This window comes from Lucilia cuprina, chromosome 5, assembly GCF_022045245.1.
Source record: "Lucilia cuprina isolate Lc7/37 chromosome 5, ASM2204524v1, whole genome shotgun sequence".
Lineage (NCBI taxonomy): Eukaryota > Metazoa > Arthropoda > Insecta > Diptera > Calliphoridae > Lucilia > Lucilia cuprina.
The window spans coordinates 2,844,709-2,864,652 of NC_060953.1; the positions used below are offsets into that span (position 1 = coordinate 2,844,709).

General features: G+C 31.3%; 1 protein-coding gene across 1 annotated transcript; it reads right to left on the bottom strand.

The window, feature by feature from the left end:
• Positions 1 to 12,854: 12,854 nt before the first annotated feature.
• LOC111675209 (fat-body protein 1-like) lies at positions 12,855 to 17,136 on the bottom strand. Its single transcript, XM_023435935.2, has 3 exons — positions 16,894 to 17,136; positions 16,644 to 16,837; positions 12,855 to 16,584 (listed from the first exon to the last, which is right to left on the bottom strand). Exons 1-3 carry the CDS (start codon positions 17,012 to 17,014, stop codon positions 13,021 to 13,023), a joined length of 3,879 nt encoding a protein of 1,292 aa, XP_023291703.2. The 5' UTR covers positions 17,015 to 17,136; the 3' UTR covers positions 12,855 to 13,020.
• Between the last annotated feature and the right edge of the window lie 2,808 nt (positions 17,137 to 19,944).

Below are 19,944 nucleotides of genomic sequence, written 5' to 3' on the forward strand. Positions count from 1 at the left end.
CAACAAACCCCTTTCAAAAATGAAAAACTATCTCCCCAAGAAGACACTTTTTTATACAGAAAAACGTCTCCCCAAGAAGACAAAAACTGGAAGGAAATCTTTTCTATATGAAAACTGTCTTCCTTAAGAAGACACTTTTCTATATGAAAACTGTCTTCCTTAAGAAGACACTTTTCTATATGAAAACTGTCTTCCTTAAGAAGACACTTTTCTATATGAAAACTGTCTTCCTTAAGAAGACACTTTTCTATATGAACACTGTCTTCCTTAAGACACTTTTCTTTAAGAAAACTGTCTTCCTTAAGACACTTTTCTGTATGAAAACGGTCTTCCTTAAGAAGTTACTTTTCTATATGAAAACTGTCTTCCACGAGAAGTCACTTCCTTAAGAAGACACTTTTCTATATGAAAACTGTCTTCCTTAAGAAGACACTTTTCTATATGAAAACTGTCTTCCTTAAGAAGACACTTTTCTATATGAAAACTGTCTTCCTTAAGAAGACACTTTTCTATATGAAAACTGTCTTCCTTAAGAAGACACTTTTCTATATGAAAACTGTCTTCCTTAAGAAGACACTTTTCTATATGAAAACTGTCTTCCTTAAGAAGACACTTTTCTATATGAAAACTGACTTCCTTATGAAAACTGTCTTCCTTAAGAAGACAATTTTCTATATGAAAACTGTCTTCCTTAAGAAGACACTTTTCTTCCTTAAGAAGACACTTTTCTATATGAAAACTGTCTTCCTTAAGAAGACACTTTTCTATATGAAAACTGTATTCCTTAAGAAGACACTTTTCTATATGAAAACTGTCTTCCTTAAGAAGACACTTTTCTATATGAAAACTGTCTTTCTTAAGAAGACACTTTTCTATATGAAAATTGTCTTCCTTAAGAAGACACTTTTCTATATGAAAACTGTCTTCCCCAACAAGACACTTTTCTATATGAAAACTGTCTTCCCTAAGAAGAAACTTTTCTTCCCCAAGAAGACACTTTTCCATACAGAAAACGATCTTCCTTAGAAGAAAACTGTATTGCCCAAGACACTTTTTCTCTTCACGAGGAAAAACTATCATCTCCAGAAGGCAAGAAGATAATGTATTACTGCACTTTTTTAACACTTTTCTATATGAAAACTGTCTTCCTCTATATGAAAAGTGTCTTCCCCAAGAAGACATTTTTCTGTATGAAAACTGCCTTCCTTAGGAAGACACATAGGAAGACACTTTTCTATATGAAAACTGTCTTCACCAAATAGATACTTTTCTATATAAAAACTGTCGTAAAAATCCTTATTTAACTGTTCTGATTAATTCAATTTTGTTTTTGTTTTAACAAATATTCCTTTATATTCTCTTTCATACATACCAAAAGTCATATATAGCGAAGAGTGTGAATGAATTTAAAAACTCATACAAATAGCATTTGGTAGTTATTGTAGTCGTCGTCATCATCATCGTGTGTGCTTATCTGGGAAAAACACACGTCATATCTTTTGCATTTAAAAGCTGTTCATTTCTTTTGCTGCTGTTTCTGACTGTTTCCAAAAGTATTATTATGTGTAACATTGGGATGCGCACGCGGTTACCAGTTGTCGTTTATTGTCATAGACAATGTGGTAACATAATACATTCGTCCTGCCACCCAAACCAACAATTTTTAACAGTTGTTATCTCTCTCTCTGGTTGGTATAATGGTATGACTTCTAGTAGTACTTTTATTATTGTTACTGCCATTTCTTCTAATGACAATGAGCCAAAGAAAGAACACAAGATGATGACGATGATGATGAAGACAACAACGACGATATTGTTATTTAAGAAAGTTAAGATTTTCACACTCCTTTTATATTCAGTTATATTGCCGTTGTCTATATCAATATTAAGCATTTGTTTTTATATCCATATAAACGTATTATGAGTTTTTGCCAACTTCCCTTCCATAACCATACAACGACCCCCTTCCCCCAAAAACCGAAGAAAAACACATTTATTTTTGTCTTTCCCTGCCAGCCTATTTACACACTTTTTAGCTATTTCTCTTTAAAAGTAACTTGAAGCAAAAAGTTAAGTATGTATTTCCTTTAGCAACTAAATTGAATTGTAAAATCTTGTAGAACATAATAATTGTGGTGGTTTTGGTACACGACTAATTTCATCATAACCCGGCCTAATGTTTTCCCCAGCTTGTGAAGTAAAATAGAATGTTTTATATGTGTATTCCTTAACTGTATTAACAGCATGTTTCCGTTACCAGAAACAAGATTTTTCAAGAAATTTAACAAAAAGTTTTTGTTAAATGATGTTTAAGTGGAGTTTTAAAGAAAAACAATATATTTTCTTTTTAGAGAAAAATGTTTGAAAGAATATAAATTTCGACGATATCTAAATACTTTTAGGGATAAAGAATCCAAATTATTTAGTAGAAGGTCCAAGGATGTACTAAATGCTAATAGCTTTCGGTTAGGCGGAATATCAACCCAACTAATGCAGAAATCAGTATTTTAACTAGAAATACAAAAATTTCAACCCATAATGAACCTCAGTTCTACAAATGGGGTAATATGTACTACGTTAACTAAAGCTCGGAATGTATAAAAGATACGAGACTACACTCACAGTCGGGTCCAAGGACACGTCATCAATGTATACATTTAACACTAGACGCGCTCGCTTAAATACGGAAAAATAACTTATCAGGAACTGTGAGCCATTGATCACAGATAGAAGATCGATATCAACGGAAACATGGGAATATGTTGCTACAAGGATAGCTCTAATGGATCGGAAGAATCAAATCACAATATTAGCATCCAAAAAGAATGAAAATCTCAACGTTAATAAGATCCATATATGTGGTGAATAATGTCATTCCAGATATTACATTACTCAGGAATGACATTATTCACCACATATATGGATCTTATTAACGTTGAGAAACACATAACACACGGTGGGTAGGACTCCTAATATCTTCATCCATGGCAGGAGATGAAGCTTCCTCAGAAGGAATAAGCTTGATGTATACAACAAACAAACTAACTAACAAAGTAACTAACTAAATAAATAACTAAGTAGTTAACAAACAAACAAACTAACTAACTAACTAACCAACTAACTAACTAAGTAACTAACTAACTAACTAACTAAATAACTAACTAACTAACTAACCACATAAATAACTAACTAATTAACTAGCTAAGTAACTAACTAATTTACTAACTAACTGACTAGGTACTAACTAACTATCTATCTATCTATCTATCTATCTATCTATCTATCTATCTATCTATCTATCTATCTATCTATCTATCTATCTATCTATCTATCTATCTATCTATCTATCTATCTATCTATCTATCTATCTATCTATCTATCTATCTATCTATCTACCTATCTATCTATCTATCTATCTATCTATCTATCAATCTAACTAACTATCTTTATTCCTTAAATTTGTCTCTTTGAAGAAAACTTGCCCCACTTTTTTGTAAAGAAATTTTGTTTAAAATTTTGTTCTACCTAATTCAAAATCAACCCTCGTTTTTAACACTTTGTTTTCTTAAATCATTGACACGTGTGTCACAATTATTTTATTACAATCAAATCCCCTGATTTGCTTTTCTTTTTATTAGAGTTTATGCTAATAATAAAATACTTCTTTTGGAAAAAAAGGCTGTATAACAAAAACAACAAAACTAATACAATAAAACGAAAGTGTAAATAAAACTCCTTTTGCAATTTGTAGACTTTTGTAAAGAACATAAAGGACTATAACTAAATTGCATAAAAACAAGTACATAAGAACAAAAAAATAAATAAATTTATTGCTGCTGTAAAAAGGAAATAAGAGAGAGAGAGAGAGTGAGAGTTGGTGGTGGTAAAGGACATTTTAATATAACTGGTTATACCCATACTAACCAAACTAAACAATGACTGCTTAATAGATGATGATGAAGGCAACAATAACGCGGAAAAAAATGCGTTTTTGTTAAAAATTCAATTGCAGTGAATTGGTTGCAAACAGCAGCAACAACAACTAAAATAAGAAAAATAAGAACAGTTCATGTTTTTAAATTGCATTAGAATTGCGTGTGGCGCCGGTGGAACATGACAAAAAAATGTATTTGTTTATTGTTGTAAATTTGTTGTTATGCATTAGAATTGTATTCAAAAATTCAATTCAAAACAAACAATTGTCGATAATTTTTTCACGGTTTTTATTATTTGTTTGGTTTTTTTTTGTCCTGAGAGGATTTTTTTCGCTATTATTTAGGATTCTTTTTTATTGTAGTAGTTGTTGTTGTTTTTTGGGGGTTTTGATGTCATAATTTAGCGTTTATTCAAAATATAAATTCATAATTTGCTGACACACAGCAAGTCGTGCAAAAGGCAATAAAATTCAGATTTTCTATATAATTTATGCAACTTAATCACATTTAATGACCGCGAGAGGTGTGTGTGTGTGTGTGTGTGTGTGTGTGTGAGTGTGAGGAGAAAAAGTATTTGTGTGGTTTTAAATTAAAAAAAAATATTAACAAAGGACAATATCAACAACAATAGCAATCAGTGAGATTTTTTAGAATTCATTTTCAAGGGGAGGGATTTAAAATTGTTTAAGTCAAAAGATAATGAAGTATAATAAACAAATAAAATACTAAAGAGGCTTACAGGGTTTTTTTTTAAGAAATTATGAAAATTTGTAACAAATTATTTATCACAAATTTTCGTAAAAATTTTTTTAAAAAATTATTTTCTATAAAGAAATTTTGTCCCAAATCAATTTTAATTAACAAATGTTGTATAAAACTTTTATTTTTTAAAGAAAATTTACAACAAAATTTGCTTTATTTGAAAAAAAAAATTGTCACAATTGTCTCAAATTTATATTCTTTTTAAAAAAAATTTGTCCCAAATTTATTTTATTTGAAATAAAAGTTCTAGAATTAATTTTTGTAAAGAAATTTTATCGAAAATATATTTTATTGGAAAATTTGTCCAAAAATATAAATTTTGTCCCAAAATGTAATTTCTATTTTTGTCTCAAATTTATTTTCAATTTGTCCCTTTTTCTAATTATGTCCCAAATTATTTTCCTAAAAAAAACATTTTTTTATAAAAAAATTTTGTCCCAAAAATTTTTTCCCAAATTAATTTTCATTCGAATAATTATGTTTGAAATAAATTTTGTGTCAAAATTGTATTTCCATTTCAAATAAATTTTCATTCAAATTATTATGTTTGAAATAAATGTTGTCCCAAAATTGTATTTCCATTTTCAATTTGTTCCAAATTATTTTTTTGAAAGAAATTATGTCGCAAATTAATTTTCTTAAAAAAAGTCTCAATAATTTTTAAAAAGAAATTTTGTCCCAATATTTTTTTTTAAATTGTTTCAAATAATTTGTTCTTAAAATGAATTTTCTTTGAGAAAATTTGTCCCAAAATAATATTTTATGGAAAAAAAATTTTCAAAATAATTATTTTTATAAAAATATTTTGTCCCAAAATTCAATTTCTATTTTTGTATAAAGTTAATATTCGATTTGTCTCAAAATATTTAATAATTGTCCAAAATTTTTTAAAAAGAAGTATAATTTTTTAAAAAGAAATTTTGTCCCAAATTTTTGTTTAAATTGTAAATTCTATTATTGTCCCAAATTGATTTTCTTAAAAAAATAGTTTCAAGCAATTTTGTCTCAATTTATTTTTATAAAAAAGTGTATTAATTATTTTCTATAAAGAATTTTTGTCCCAAATTAGTTTTCTTTATAAAATAGTTTTAAATGAAAAAATTCTTCAAATTATTTTCCTTTAAAAACTCTTGTCCCAAATTAAATTTCCTAAAAAAAATTTTGTCCCAAATAATTTACAAAAAAAATAATCTAAATATCCATTGCAAATTTTTGTCCCAATATATATTTTTTGGAAAAATTTTGTTTCTTGAAAAAAAAAATTGTCTTAAATAAAAAATTCTATAAAGAAATTTTTGTCCCACAATTCTATAAAGAAATTTTTGTCCCAAAAATTGTTTCTTTAAGAAAATATTTTTCATATAATTTTCTTTAAAGCGACTTAAGAAGACAATTTTCTCTAAGAAAGAACAATACCTCCAGAAGTCACTTTTCTATAAGAAAAAAGTAACTTCTTTATAATAATATAACAGTGGCAAGTCGATGATCTTCTAAAGAAAGTTTTTCAAAGTAACCTTCTTGGGACAGCTTCCTCCTTTAAGAAAATTAAGTTTTAGAGATAGATTCTATTACAGACATACATCTTCAGAAGTCAATGTCTTCTTTAAATGTATATTTTGTTATAGAAAACTTTACATATTACTCTTAATAATCCTTTACCCTGTTCCCATAAAACATATTAATGCATTTTTTCTATCAAAAATTACTTTATAACTGCAAAATTGTTCAATTTCAAAATTAATAACGCAAAAAGTATAAAAATGAAAATGCAATTTCTAATCTATATGATGTTGATGGAAAAACTAAAATAGCAATTTGATTATTTTATCATTTTTAAAATATAAATACCAAAACAGATAAACTAATATTCTATAACAATCTATAGAAAAATTCACACACAAAAAAAACATATGAAAACAGATTGAACATATAAAAAGCGATTAATTTAAATGCAATTTGAAGAAGACAGATATAAAGAATATTTAAATAACAACTAAAAGATAAATTGTTAAATATATGAAAAATTTCTTCCCCAAGAAGAAACTTTTCTATACAGAAAACTGTCTTCCCCAAGAAGACACTTTTCTATACAGAAAACTGTCTTCCCCAAGAAGACACTTTTCTATACAGAAAACTGTCTTCCCCAAGAAGACACTTTTCTATACAGAAAACTGTCTTCCCCAAGAAGACACTTTTCTATACAGAAAACTGTCTTCCCCAAGAAGACACTTTTCTATACAGAAAACTGTCTTCCCCAAGAAGACACTTTTCTATACAGAAAACTGTCTTCCCCAAGAAGACACTTTTCTATACAGAAAACTGTCTTCCCCAAGAAGACACTTTTCTATACAGAAAACTGTCTTCCCCAAGACGACACTTTTTTATATACAGAAAACTGTCTTCCCCAAGAAGACACTTTTCTATACAGAAAACTGTTATCTCCAAGAAGACACTTGGAGACAACTGTATTCTTCGGGAAGACAGTTTTCAATATAAAAACTATCTTTCCCAAGAAGACATTTCCTTAGGTAAACACTTTTCTTTATAAAAACTGTCACGCTTTAGAAGACACTTCGCTATGTGAAAACTTTGTTCCTTAGGAACTAATGAAAAGACATTTAAAGAGAAGACAATTAAGGAAAAGACATTCTTCTATATAAAAATTTTAAATATATTATTTTCAATAAAAATATTCTTCTTGTTTTTACACACAACAAATGTGATAGAAGAAGGAAAAAACAGAAATTTAAGTATATAACGCCACCACCCATTGTCAGACTTGTCAATTCATTATTTAATTGGCCGTAAACATTTTAAAATGGAAATATAATCATACTATCGTTTCCCCTATTCATTCTCTCGCTCTCTATATGGATGAATGAGTGTTGCAACAAACAAGAATGATAGAAAAAATATGGTAGCAAAAACACGGACACAGATTAAAGTACACAGAGAAAAATGTAAAGTTTTCTGGAAAATGTAAAGGCTGAAATGAAATTTTCTTATGATTAAGATAAAATTAAAGAAAAAAATCTTTTAGAATGAATTTGTTTAAAATTTTAGGAATTTTCATTTTAATACTAAAATTTCTTTAAGTGTTTATTTTATTTTAACCAACAATTTGCCACTGCATGTCGGTTTTGTTGTTGTCATCATGTTGTTTGACTGTAGATATCGTGTTGTTCATGAACAACAACAACAACAACAAAAATCTCATGTCAGACATTTTAGCTTGTGGGCATTTTAATATGTTTTATAGAGAAGCATTTTACCATTAACTGGAAATTTCATTTTTACTTTTATTCCCTGTTAAATGACAAAATGGCTTACAACTTGTATCATAAACACTCACATATTTATACAACCACATAGTGATATTGTTACATCCTTAAAAATATATAGATATATTGAAGGAATAGGGATTTAAACAAAATAAGTACTAAATTCCTTAAAAAACGTACTAAATTAACAAAAATCTTAAAAGAAATATACAAAGTTCTAAAATAGTTGTCATAACTTGAGGTCTTATAGGTCATACTCTCGTTTAAGTTCTTTTTAGGTTTTAAAGATGATAAGGCGACGTTTTTTCATTTTAAACATTAAAGTACTATTTTTGAAAAAAGTACCAGAATTTTCACATTATAAATATCAGCGAAAGTTGTGCTTTTATTTTAAAATATTTTTTAATACCTTGGGGCCCATACCAAAGTCTATCATTTACAACTTTCATATGGTATTTAAAAGCATTCAGTTAAGTACAATAATTTTAAACAACTTTATGAAAAAGTACCAAAATTTTATGGAGAAAATTTCATGATAAATTATTAAAAAAAAAACTGCTGATTTAGAGAATCTCAGTAAAAACTCTAATCAACAGTTGGATTATAGACACTAACAACTCAAGTTGGTCTAGAAAAAAGTACCAAAATTTTTCTAATGGAAATATCACCAAAATTAATAAACGTATAATTTTTTTTCGTAATACATTGCGGCCCATACAAAATTCTTCATTTAGGTCCAAAAAAAAGAAAAGTACTTTTTCGATCATCTCTAGCATACCTGTGAGGTTTTGCTGTAAATATATATATATATCTATCTCCTCCTTGTTTTTCTTTCGCCATTATTCTCTATATACAGTTTCATTTTCATCGAACATAATGAGTTTTTGTCTGAGATTTAAATGAGATTTTTCATTTTGTTATTATAATCGTTCTTATTGTATCATCAGGCCGTTATATTGACACAAGAAAGCAGCAAAGGCATTATAATTATTATTAAGGAAAAATGCAATATACAATAAATACTACACACACACCTTAATAAGGAATTTTATTAACAAAAAAAAATAGAGGAGAAAAATAAATAAAACTTTTTTAATAACTATTTAATACTTTCTTTCAGGATGGTTGGTTGAGTTTAATTATAGACTTATTAAAAATCATTAAATGGTTGCTAGTATTCACTATATGTTTGAGCATAATTAAATGTTTGTAATAATAATTACTTTTAGATAATATCTATTTTCAAGTTTTCTTATTTTTTTATAAGTTTTATCCTTTTTTGGTAAAAAAAAGCAAAATTATTTCTTTTTTTCTAGAAGAGATATAAACTTCAGCTAAAAGTTTCAAGTTGTTGAAGTATTTTTATTTGTGTTACGAGGAACAAAAAAAGTACACGCAAAAGTTTAAAGATTTGCGGTGCAAAAGTTTTGCATTTTAAAAGACAAATCAAGAGCACTATGGGTAGAGATAACAAAAATTATGACACTTTTCTATATGAAAACTGTCTTCCTTAAGAAGACACTTTTCTATATGAAAACTGTCTTCCTTAAGAAGACACTTTTCTATATGAAAACTGTCTTCCTTAAGAAGACACTTTTCTGTATGAAACTGTCTTCCTTAAGACGGCACTTTTCTGTATAAAACTGTCTTCCCCAAGATAGTTTTTTTATACAAAAGAATCAGCTGAAGACAGTTTTCTTATAGACGGGTTTCTTATAGAAAAGTGTTTTCTGGAGACAATTTTCTTCGATTTTTCATAGAAGAGTGTCTTCTTTAAACAGTTTCTTAAAGAAAAGTTTCTCTTAAAGACAGTTTTAATTAGGGTTCTATAAATCGACTTTTTGTCGAAAAAGTCGAAGTCGACTACTTTGTTTCAAAAAAGTCGATAACTCGACTATCGTCTATGAAAAAAAGTCGAAAAGTTGACTTTGGTAATAAAAGTCCCCAAGAAGACACTTTTCTGTATGAAAACTGTCGTCCCCAAGAAGACACTTTTCTGTATGAAAACTGTCTTCTCCAAGAAGATACTATTCTGTATGAAAACTGTCTTCCCCAAGAAGACACTTTTCTATATATAAAAGAATCAGCTGGAGACAGTTTTCTTATAGAAAAATATCTTCTGAAGACGGGTTTCTTATAGAAAAGTGTTTTCTGGAGACAATTTTCTTCGTTTGTTTTCATAGAAGAGTGTCTTCTTTAAACAGTTTTTTTATAGAAATGTTTCTCTTAAAGACAGTTTCAATTAGGGTTCTATAAATCTACTTTCGAATAATCGACAATCGACTTTTTGTCGAAAAAAGTCGAAAAGTCGAAAAGTCGAAGTCGTCTATTTTGTTCCAAAAAAAGTCGATAACTCGACTATCGTCTGTTAAAAGAGACTTTGTTAATAAAAGTCGAAAAAAATCGAAAAGTAGTAAAAAGTCGAAAACTGGAAAATTGTAGAAACAAGTCAAAAATAGTCGAAAATTTTAAAAAAGTGGAAAAAAAGTAAAAAACTCTGAAATAGTCGGAAAAACTCCAAAAAAGTAAAAAAAATAGTCGGAAAAAAGTCGAAAGAAGTCGAAAATAGTCAAAAAGTCGAAAGGTCGGAAAAAGTCGAAAAAAAAATCGACATTTCATAAAATGCAAAAAGTCGAAAAGTCGACTTTTTGTTTCAACTATAGAACCCTAGTTTCGATATAGAAAAATGTATTTTGTTAACAAAATTTTCCATTGTACAAGTTTTCTGGTATTTTCTCTACGTTTGCAGTTACAGTTATATGAATACTTTTGTTGTGCGGAGACGGAAGTTAAAACGCTGTTTACTTAAGTTTTAGTATTTCCGTTTACTTGTCTAATACTCCACGAAAACAACCACTAAAGAATATGTTTAAAATAGTTTTGCTTTTAAGGCTGCTGTTGTATAAAATTTTGTGTAAAAAGAGTTCATTTTGCAAGCACTTTTCAGCGTTATAAATTAGCGTAAAACTTTGATTATTTAAGAGGACAAAAAAGAGAGCAGCAAATTAGCAAAAAGGATTGAGAAAAGGAAAAAGAAAATCGTTGAAAAAGTTTTGTTAAATACAAGAAAAAGTTGTTATCTCTTTTTTAAGAGATAACAAGGGTTAAGAATAGTTTTAAATATTTTTTTTATAACAAGCTTACGTCGAGCTTAATTATGTTGTTAATAAGTTGTGAAGAGCAAAAGTTAGAAAATATTTAATAAATTTTAAAGATAACAAAGTAAAGGAGAGAAGAAATAATTACTAGTTTAAATAAAAATAAAATTGTTTTATTTAGAAGTTTTAACAGTTAATTGTAATACTAAACGTTTTACATGAAGAAAACAGAAAAAGTTTTCTTTATTTTTAAGAAAAACTTCAGAAGAAAATTCGGTATAAGAAAATTCAATCAAATCTGTACTACAGGCGTTTGCAAAACGTGCCAAGGATAATAATAACAACAATAAAAAACCAACAATATTTGTTAATAATAACAAAAACGAGTTTTTTTTCTTCTTTTAAACAGAGAGGGAAAGGGAGTTATTGTGTTATTGAGCTAACAAGTTGAGCATAAAGTTAAATCTTCTTTTTTTATATTTGTTATCAAAAGAAAAGCATCAAATAAGAATAATAAAATCTCCAATACTTGTCATTATACTCAAGGAAGAAAAAAAGGATAAAAATGGAATTGTTACAATTTGATTTTTTTTCTTCTTTAGAAACCGGAAGTAACAACCCCCTTCACTTGTACCACACAGACACACACACTCACATGCTAAATAGTATTGTAATGTAATAATGTGGGTGTGAATTTTATTTCCTTTGATTCATTTGTTTATTTTCACAATTGTATTCTTATAGAATTTTTTTAAAAATATATAAAACAGGAATTGTGTAAAATAGAAAAAAAAAAAACAAATCACAGCTTTTCTGAGAATACAAAGACTTGTATGTTAATGTTTAAATTTGAATAGAATACAAACATATACACACATACGTACATAATTTTATCCACACACTTGCATGTGTAAACAAGAGAGGGGAGAGTATGTGTTAAATAGTTTAAAATTCTTTAAGGAAGGATTAAAAAGGATATAATATACAAAAACCTATACATATACAAGGGTTTTGGTTAATAGTTAAGTGAGGGGAAACAGAAGTGTGAGTTATATTTGTTATAATTTGTTATATGACAAACTGACACAATAGATTTATTTAGTTATTTGAGGTTTTCCTAGAAAATATTATTGTTTGGAAAAAAACAAAACTATTTTAAGACAGAAAGCAGGGAAGTACATAAGAACTGATGAAATACTCTACAGACTGATATAGGGACTACTGTCTTCCACAAGAAGACACTTTTCTATACAGAAAACTGTCTTCCCCAAGAAGACACTTTTCTATACAGAAAACTGTCTTCCCCAAGAAGACACTTTTCTATACAGAAAACTGTCTTCCCCAAGAAGACACTTTTCTATACAGAAAACTGTCTTCCCCAAGAAGACACTTTTCTATACAGAAAACTGTCTTCCCCAAGAAGACACTTTCTATACAGAAAACTTATTAATTCGAAACAGATTTGATTAACATAACCTTTGACCCCTAAATAACCAACCAAAATTCTTTACTTAAACAACACATTCATATATGTCTTTTATCCCCAAATTCCTATCTGTCCCGGAAATTATATTCCAGACTGATCTAAAAACATTGGGTTAACCTGAACTTTAAACTTTCTTTATACACTTTCAAAGTGACCTTTGACCTCAAATTTATCATCTTTAAGTAGTTTAGTAGAAATAAGAAATTTCACTTGAAACCCGAAATTTCACAATAAATATGAATTTTCACTAAAATTCCGAATACACAAGTCCAAATTGAGGAACCCAAATAGATTTATGCTTTTTTATAGCATTTATTGCAAAAAGAAATTTTTCTTAAAATTAAAGAAATTATATATTATAGAAAATTAATCATAATCCAAAATTACAGTCACATTAGTCATATCATCGTTACAATCGGCTTTCATTTACAATCGTTATCATTCATTCAGTTATTCTTTTAGTAGATATGCGTTTGAATATTATCATCATGATAGATTTTAACATCCTTGACCATAAGATTAGGCATGTTTACTACACCATCAAGATCGGTGATATCACAGTGCAGAGGATAATTCAAAGGCAAATGATCGAGTAGTAAAATATCTAAAGCAGAAGAAGAACCTTGATTACGGAGTCCAGCAGATTGTTGTTGAACACGAGTGATGACAGTAATCAATTGCATGGGTAAACCATTAGTACGACCACGTGGCAATAACAAACGATGAGGCAACCGATTGGTTTGACCCACCAAAAGATTGCGTGGCAACTGGATGTTATCATTTAAGGCTTGCATAACATGTTGGTAAATCTGGGTAAGAGGTGTAGTATCACGGGCAGTCAAGGTTACATCATTCGAACGAAGTTTCAAGACATTGTGGCCGGGATTTAATTGAGCAGTAGTTATGTCTAAGACAATGACATTTTGACGTCTTTCTTGTAGGGGAATTTTGTTTCCTAAACCATCTACTTTGGGCACCAATAAATTGCGCACCACCACCTGCTGTTGGCGATCGGAAGTAACATCTACTTCAATTTTAAAGTTTTTGTGGTTAAGACGAGGCACGCGACCTACAACTTCTTTCGTTTGATCCATATTGTTCTTAAGCAAATTGCTTAGATCAACTTCAGCATATTCCAAATAGGTTTGCAATTGATCAACATCTACATCATGAATGGTAACACCTTCTAAAGTATTAATAAACTCCTTACGGGTTCTATACACCTGTTGTACCTTGTTGTCGATGACTTTCACTATGCCGGCTAAGAGGGTTTGAGCTGCTTGATTTTCCAAAATATTAGCTACTTGTCCTTTACGGTGTTGTTGCTGTACGCTGCCTTGTTGCAGAATCTCGCCCAAGAGTTGTACCAAACCAATTTCTTCAATTTGACCTGCTAGCAAGAGACCAATTTCATTGACTTTTTGATTATAGCTCATGACGGAGATGTCACCAATTCTTTGTTCCAAAACTTGATCAATACGCTGGAGAATTTCTTGAATTTTTTGCACGGTATGTACATCAACACCACGCATATCGTTGGAGCCAATGTTTAAGTGTCCTCCCATATTGTGGTTAAGGAGACCTTGTTGTCCCATGTTACTTTGAGAATCATCTACCAATTGTGGTTGTCCCAAGGCGATACGTTCTACATTGAGACGTGCTACTAATTGTTGTATGGTATACAACAATAGCTTTCCACTAACCGCCTCAGCATTGTCCATATTTTGCTGTTGATTGATAAGACTGCGCCTGTAGCGGCGTCCAGTGGTTTCACGATTTTGTCCACGATTGCTATTGCTGCCCTGGTTACCACGACTGTTCACATCATAGCTGTTGGGCTGATAATTTGTTTGCTGTTGACCACGTACATTTCCCTGGCTGTTGCGTCCTTGTCCATATGTTTGGTACATATATTCTTCATCATCATCATCTAGATCTTGTTGTGCGTTGCTAACACGACGTCCCTCTTCGACTTGGCTAAGTTTATGGCGATTAACATGTAATAAACGTTCATCATCAATGCTGGTGGTGGGTAAATGCATATCTAAGCTACCGCCTTGATTCCACATTAAATCCTGTTCATTATCAAATGGTTGTCTTTGACCACGATTGACAATATTAAGAAAATCACTACGACCACGACCCACACCCATGCCTAAACCTTGACCTTGTTTACCGTACAAATTGCCATAGACATCATCATCAATAATTTGCTGTTGACGCCAATTATTACGACCGTTAACATTCAAGCCATACCGACCTTGTTGCCTATTCCAGGGCAAATCATTGTAATCATCATTTGGGTTTTGGCCCAAGAACATACCTCTTCTATTGACATTAATATAACGTTCGCTGTTCTCTCGTCTCCTATCGTATTGGGAGTCTTCGTCATCATCTTTATAATGGTATTTGTTCTTGTTTTGGCGTTCTTCATTTTTGTCTTCCTTGGAAACACGACGTCCTCCAGAGATTCTATCGTCATCATCATCGTCATGAATATTACCCCCACTGATAGTTTGTACATTATTGGGATCTTTACGACGTCTGCCTACAAACAATAGACGAGCATCATTGGCACTGACAGTGTTAATGCCATTTTCTCTTTCCTGCAAATTGCTGCCTGCGTTTTGTCCTTGATTGCGTTGCATGTTTCCGAAATATCTTCTTCCGCCTCCCATTTGCAAGTCGTCGTTATCATAAATATTTTTGTTTTGAGTTTGTGTTTGACGTCTTCCTCCCGCCATAACACGATTTCTATCCATAGCATGTTCATAGTCAATATCCAAACCACCAAGTCTTCTGCCGCCATTACCTTGAAGTTCATCCGTATCGAGGTCAATTCTACGTCTTCCCATATTATTGCGATTAAGATCATCGTTTACATCCACATCATTACCACGCTGACGACGGCCTACAAATAAGAGACGATCAGTATTGACACCTCCTTCCAAAGTATTACCATGTCTGCCACTTTGAATACCACCTTGTTGGTAGTAATCGTTATCACCTCGATTTCTTCCCAAACCACCTAAAGTATTTGTTCGACCTCCTCCTAAAGTATTTTCGCGTCTGCCACTGAGAAAACCTCTTTGTTGGTAATCATTGTCATCATTATCGCCACCATGTTTTCCAAATCCTCCCATAACATTATCACCGCCTTGTTGATAGTTTCCAAATCCACCGAAGCTATGAGATTGTCCTCTTCCGCCTGAAATGCCTGCACTACTATGCATATTATCATTATATCCAGCACGATTTATTTGTCCTCTTTGTCCTTGCAAATTGCCACCTATTCCAATAGGTTGCTGGTGTTGGGAGTTTCTTACATTATCTTGATTTACTATCAGTTCATCGATAAGGATATTCACATAAGCTTTAAGACCTATATCCTGGCTCAATAAGCCACTACCAGCTAGAGGAATTTCCAATTTATCCTGTTGAATTTGACCCTGTTGTTGCACTACATTACTACCCATCATACCGGGACCTCTACCGCCAAGCATCATTTTGCGCCAAGCTAATTGACGATGGAATTCACGCCATGGCATCCACAATTGAGATCGATTCAAGACACCCAAGAGACCACCCTGTTGCTGTTGCTGATCGGCCAAGAAACGATTTTGATGGCCCATACCAATAACATCCATCAATTGAGGTCTAACTGAAGAAGATCCCGATTCCATTTGATGTACTTGATCAATAACTTGATTAATAACCTGATCTTGTTGGTAAATTTCAGCCAAAACTTCATACAAAGCAGGCACAATCAACATCTGGGTATCGTTGCGTTCTCCCAAAGCCAAAATCAAGGAATTGACAAACATTTCGGTATTAACGTTTTGGCGGGCATAGACTACCAAACGTTGGAAAGTCTGGAAATCACGGGCATTTACCAAAAGTCTATAGAGACCCAACATTTGCTGCATATGTGAATCATTTGCGATCCGACAAATGGTTTGCTTGCCCAGCATTTGATTGTTGCGTATCATATCCAAAACCATAAGCATTTCACGGGTTAAAGGCTAAATAATTAAAGTGAATTACTTAAGGATCCTTGCTATATGTTTAAACCTAAGCTTACACGCATATAAAGATCCTCATTGGCCACGGTATTAGCATCATCTAACTGCAATAACTCCTGCTGCTGCAAAGGCTGATAAACCAAATGTAAAACATCCAAAATGAATTTCTGACGCAATAATTCATCTCTCGACAAGGTTTGACCAGTGCCAGAACCAATACCAATTCCCATACCACCAACACCTCCTTGTATACCTTCAATTGACATTCACTTTCAATACTCAACACACATTTTCTTTAAACCAACTTACCCTGCATAGTTTGCAAACCCAAACCGACTTGACCAGTAAGACCCACTCTACCTCGATCCAGTATAACACCACCAGCCACCAGGCTGGCCAAGCCCAGTAATATTACAAAAATACGTTGCATGACAAGCACTAAGTCTTCAAAAGACTTTTATTATATAAACAGTAGTTATTTTTCAGACTCAGAAAAATATTACTTTTAAGACGATGTTATTAAGCGATCTCTCCCTGAGACGCCTAGCAAGTGACTGTGCTATTGTTTACCACAACTTGAGTATTTATACCCTTAGACCCGGGCCTACCAATCAGCAGCCACTTTTATCAGCTGTTGATAATGGTTCGTAAAAGGTTATTAACCATTCAATCCACAAGTTAAGAAAATAAAGAAATGTATGATTTTTAACGTTTTATCAATATAATTTTGACTTCTGCAGGTCAATTGATTTGTCGTTTTTTTACAAATATTATTATGCAATTAACCAGATTTATTTATCAGCTCTAGGGGGATCATGTTTCTTTAATTTTTGCAAATTTTCTTGGTTGTTTCGAGTGATTAAAGTATATAAATATTTTTTATATTGTTAAATTTATACTAAAAATAATTGATTTCTTGTCTTTTTAAGCCTAGAAGATTATGGAAGCTGTATGTTTAAAAAATATATTTTACAATAAAATTTTTTTGAAAACACCAGCAGAGTACAGTCATCGCAGTAAATTTCCAAAAAGTTTTAAAGTGTAATATTGTGTTCGTATCTCTCCGATGTCTGCAAACCTTTTAACAAAGAAATGTACGCAAAATTTTAATCAATTGTTTTTATAACGCAAAAGATGTTTCAGTGACTCAAGAAAGCTAAAAGATGAAAAACGTGGATTTTTAAATAATTGGAGTTTGTTTCCAATTAAATACTTAGTAACAATTCAAGGGTTCCAAGTACTCAATAAGCGTACTGTCTGTAGGTAAATGATCTTGACTTGCAAAGGCCTAAGTACAAGGAGGACTACAACCATGATAGGGACTTATCACCGACCAGTTAGGCCATCGATAGCAAAGGAATTTATACCCAAGAAGAACCATGAAAAGTTACTTCGCGCATCTGTAAGCACAAGAATCTGTATCTCCTACTTAGAGCGGTTGTTATGAATTCCCCTTCATATCAAAAAGGTGACAATAATTGATTCCATTAGATCCCAGTCCTCTTATAATCCGCGCTCCGTTCAAAGAGAAATATAAACCCTACAGACTGAACTCGAGCAATAGAGTCAGTCTTCGATCTCTGCACAGTGCGATACTTTGTAACTTTCGGATGCTACAATATCCATAGCAAGTAATTCTGTCCAATTCTTGCTAACTGACCTTGAGCTCTCTTGTCCCTGAAGACTCCAGGGTATCTAATCCTTTCAAATCCTTGCTTTAATCCTTATTAGTATAAATATTTATTGACCTCTGTGCCTTAAATGCCTTTGACCAATGACAATTTCATTGTCCCTACGGTCTCCACGGTATCTAATAATTTCCTAGTCCTTGCTTCTGGCAGTGGCATAACAACTCAGACTCAATCAGCGCAGGAGCAGCAAATGCCTTAAATGCCTTTGACTATTGGTAACTGCATAGCCTCCACGGTATCTAATCATTTCCAAATCGTTGCTTCTGATATTGGCATAACAACTCAGACTAGGTGTTGAAAAAATTCAGGCATTATGCCCCTATAAGCGAGTACTTTTACTCGTCCTTACGTTCTCCGCTTCTAATCTATGAAAACTCAATTCTTCTGCGTCATGGCAACTTATTCTTCGTCATTCAGGAGGTGCAAACTAAGAAATATTGACTTCCCACCATTCTTCACTTTCGACAGGTTCTAATAGGGTCAAAATCTTGTAACTAGGTGTTCAGGCTTTATGCACCTATAAGCCAGTACCTTTACTTGTGCCTAGGTTCTCCGCTTCTGATCTATGTAAAGTCATTTCTTCTGCTGGTGTTGACCAAATTCAGGCTTCATGCACCTATAAGCCAGTAGCTTTAATTGTCCCTACGTTCTCCGCTTCTGATCTATGTAAAGTCATTTCTTCTGCTGTCTTCATGGCAACTAATTCTTCGTCACTTATGATTCTAATACTTGACAACTCGGATTCGTTTTACAGTCAAACCAGAGCGAGTGCTGCATTCCAGGAAATAATGAGTTCCCTCTGCGCAATTCCCTTGAAGTCTTCTCATTCAAGAGGATCTAATCTAAATTATTATCTCTTGCTCTTACGGTCTCTTTAGGAACTTATTCATTCGAAAGACTGAATCCAGTATTGGATTCAATCTTTCAGAGCTACTACCAAGATGTAAACCTATCATTATCATCACTTTAGAAGATAACGATGAAGTAGAAAGTGTATCAATTCTTATCATCTTAAAAAAACAATCAGTAGCGTTCAAATTTAAATCAATGGCAAAGGACAACAACGATATCCTTTGACGCAATAATACAAATTTCAATATCCCAGACATACGAACTGTATGGTTCTATAAAACCCAAAGTAAGAGTAAATTTTAAGGTTATAGGTTAACTTAAAGTTTTTTTAAATCAAGCTTAAGATGTACAATCCGAAACATGGACGATTGTTATACTAAAAGTTTTATATAATATAGATTGAGAGTAAAGTTTAAGGTTCCATTAAACCTTAAAGAGAATAATTTATAAAACTTAAATTAAGGTTAGATTAAATCTTATTTGAGGGTCAATTTCAAAGTTCTATAAAACCTAGCTTAAGGTTCAAAGTTTAAGTTATATTAAACCCTGATCGAGTGACCAAATAAAGTCTCAAATAAAACTTTGGTAAAGATTTAAACATTTTAACATTAAGGTTGTATTAAAGCTTTTTTTGAGAATCAACTTAAATGTTTTATAAAACCTAGATTAAGGTTCAAAGTTAAAGTTGTATTAAACCCCAATCAAGTGACCAAATGAAATCTCAAATAAAACTTTGATTAAGATTTAAACGTAAGGTGGTATTAACATTAAACTTGTATTAAAGCTTTACTAAAAGTTAGATTAAATCTTATTTGAG

Excerpts from the sequence above, each read along its gene's own strand:
- LOC111675209 (XM_023435935.2), bottom strand. The coding sequence starts at position 17,014 with ATGCAACGTATTTTTGTAATATTACTGGGCTTGGCCAGCCTGGTGGCT. Across the intron at positions 16,838-16,893 it reads GGGTTTGCAAACTATGCAGG|GTATACAAGGAGGTGTTGGT; the intron begins GTAAGTTGGTTT and ends TGTCAATTGAAG. Across the intron at positions 16,585-16,643 it reads ATGAGGATCTTTATATGCGT|CCTTTAACCCGTGAAATGCT; the intron begins GTAAGCTTAGGT and ends TTAATTATTTAG.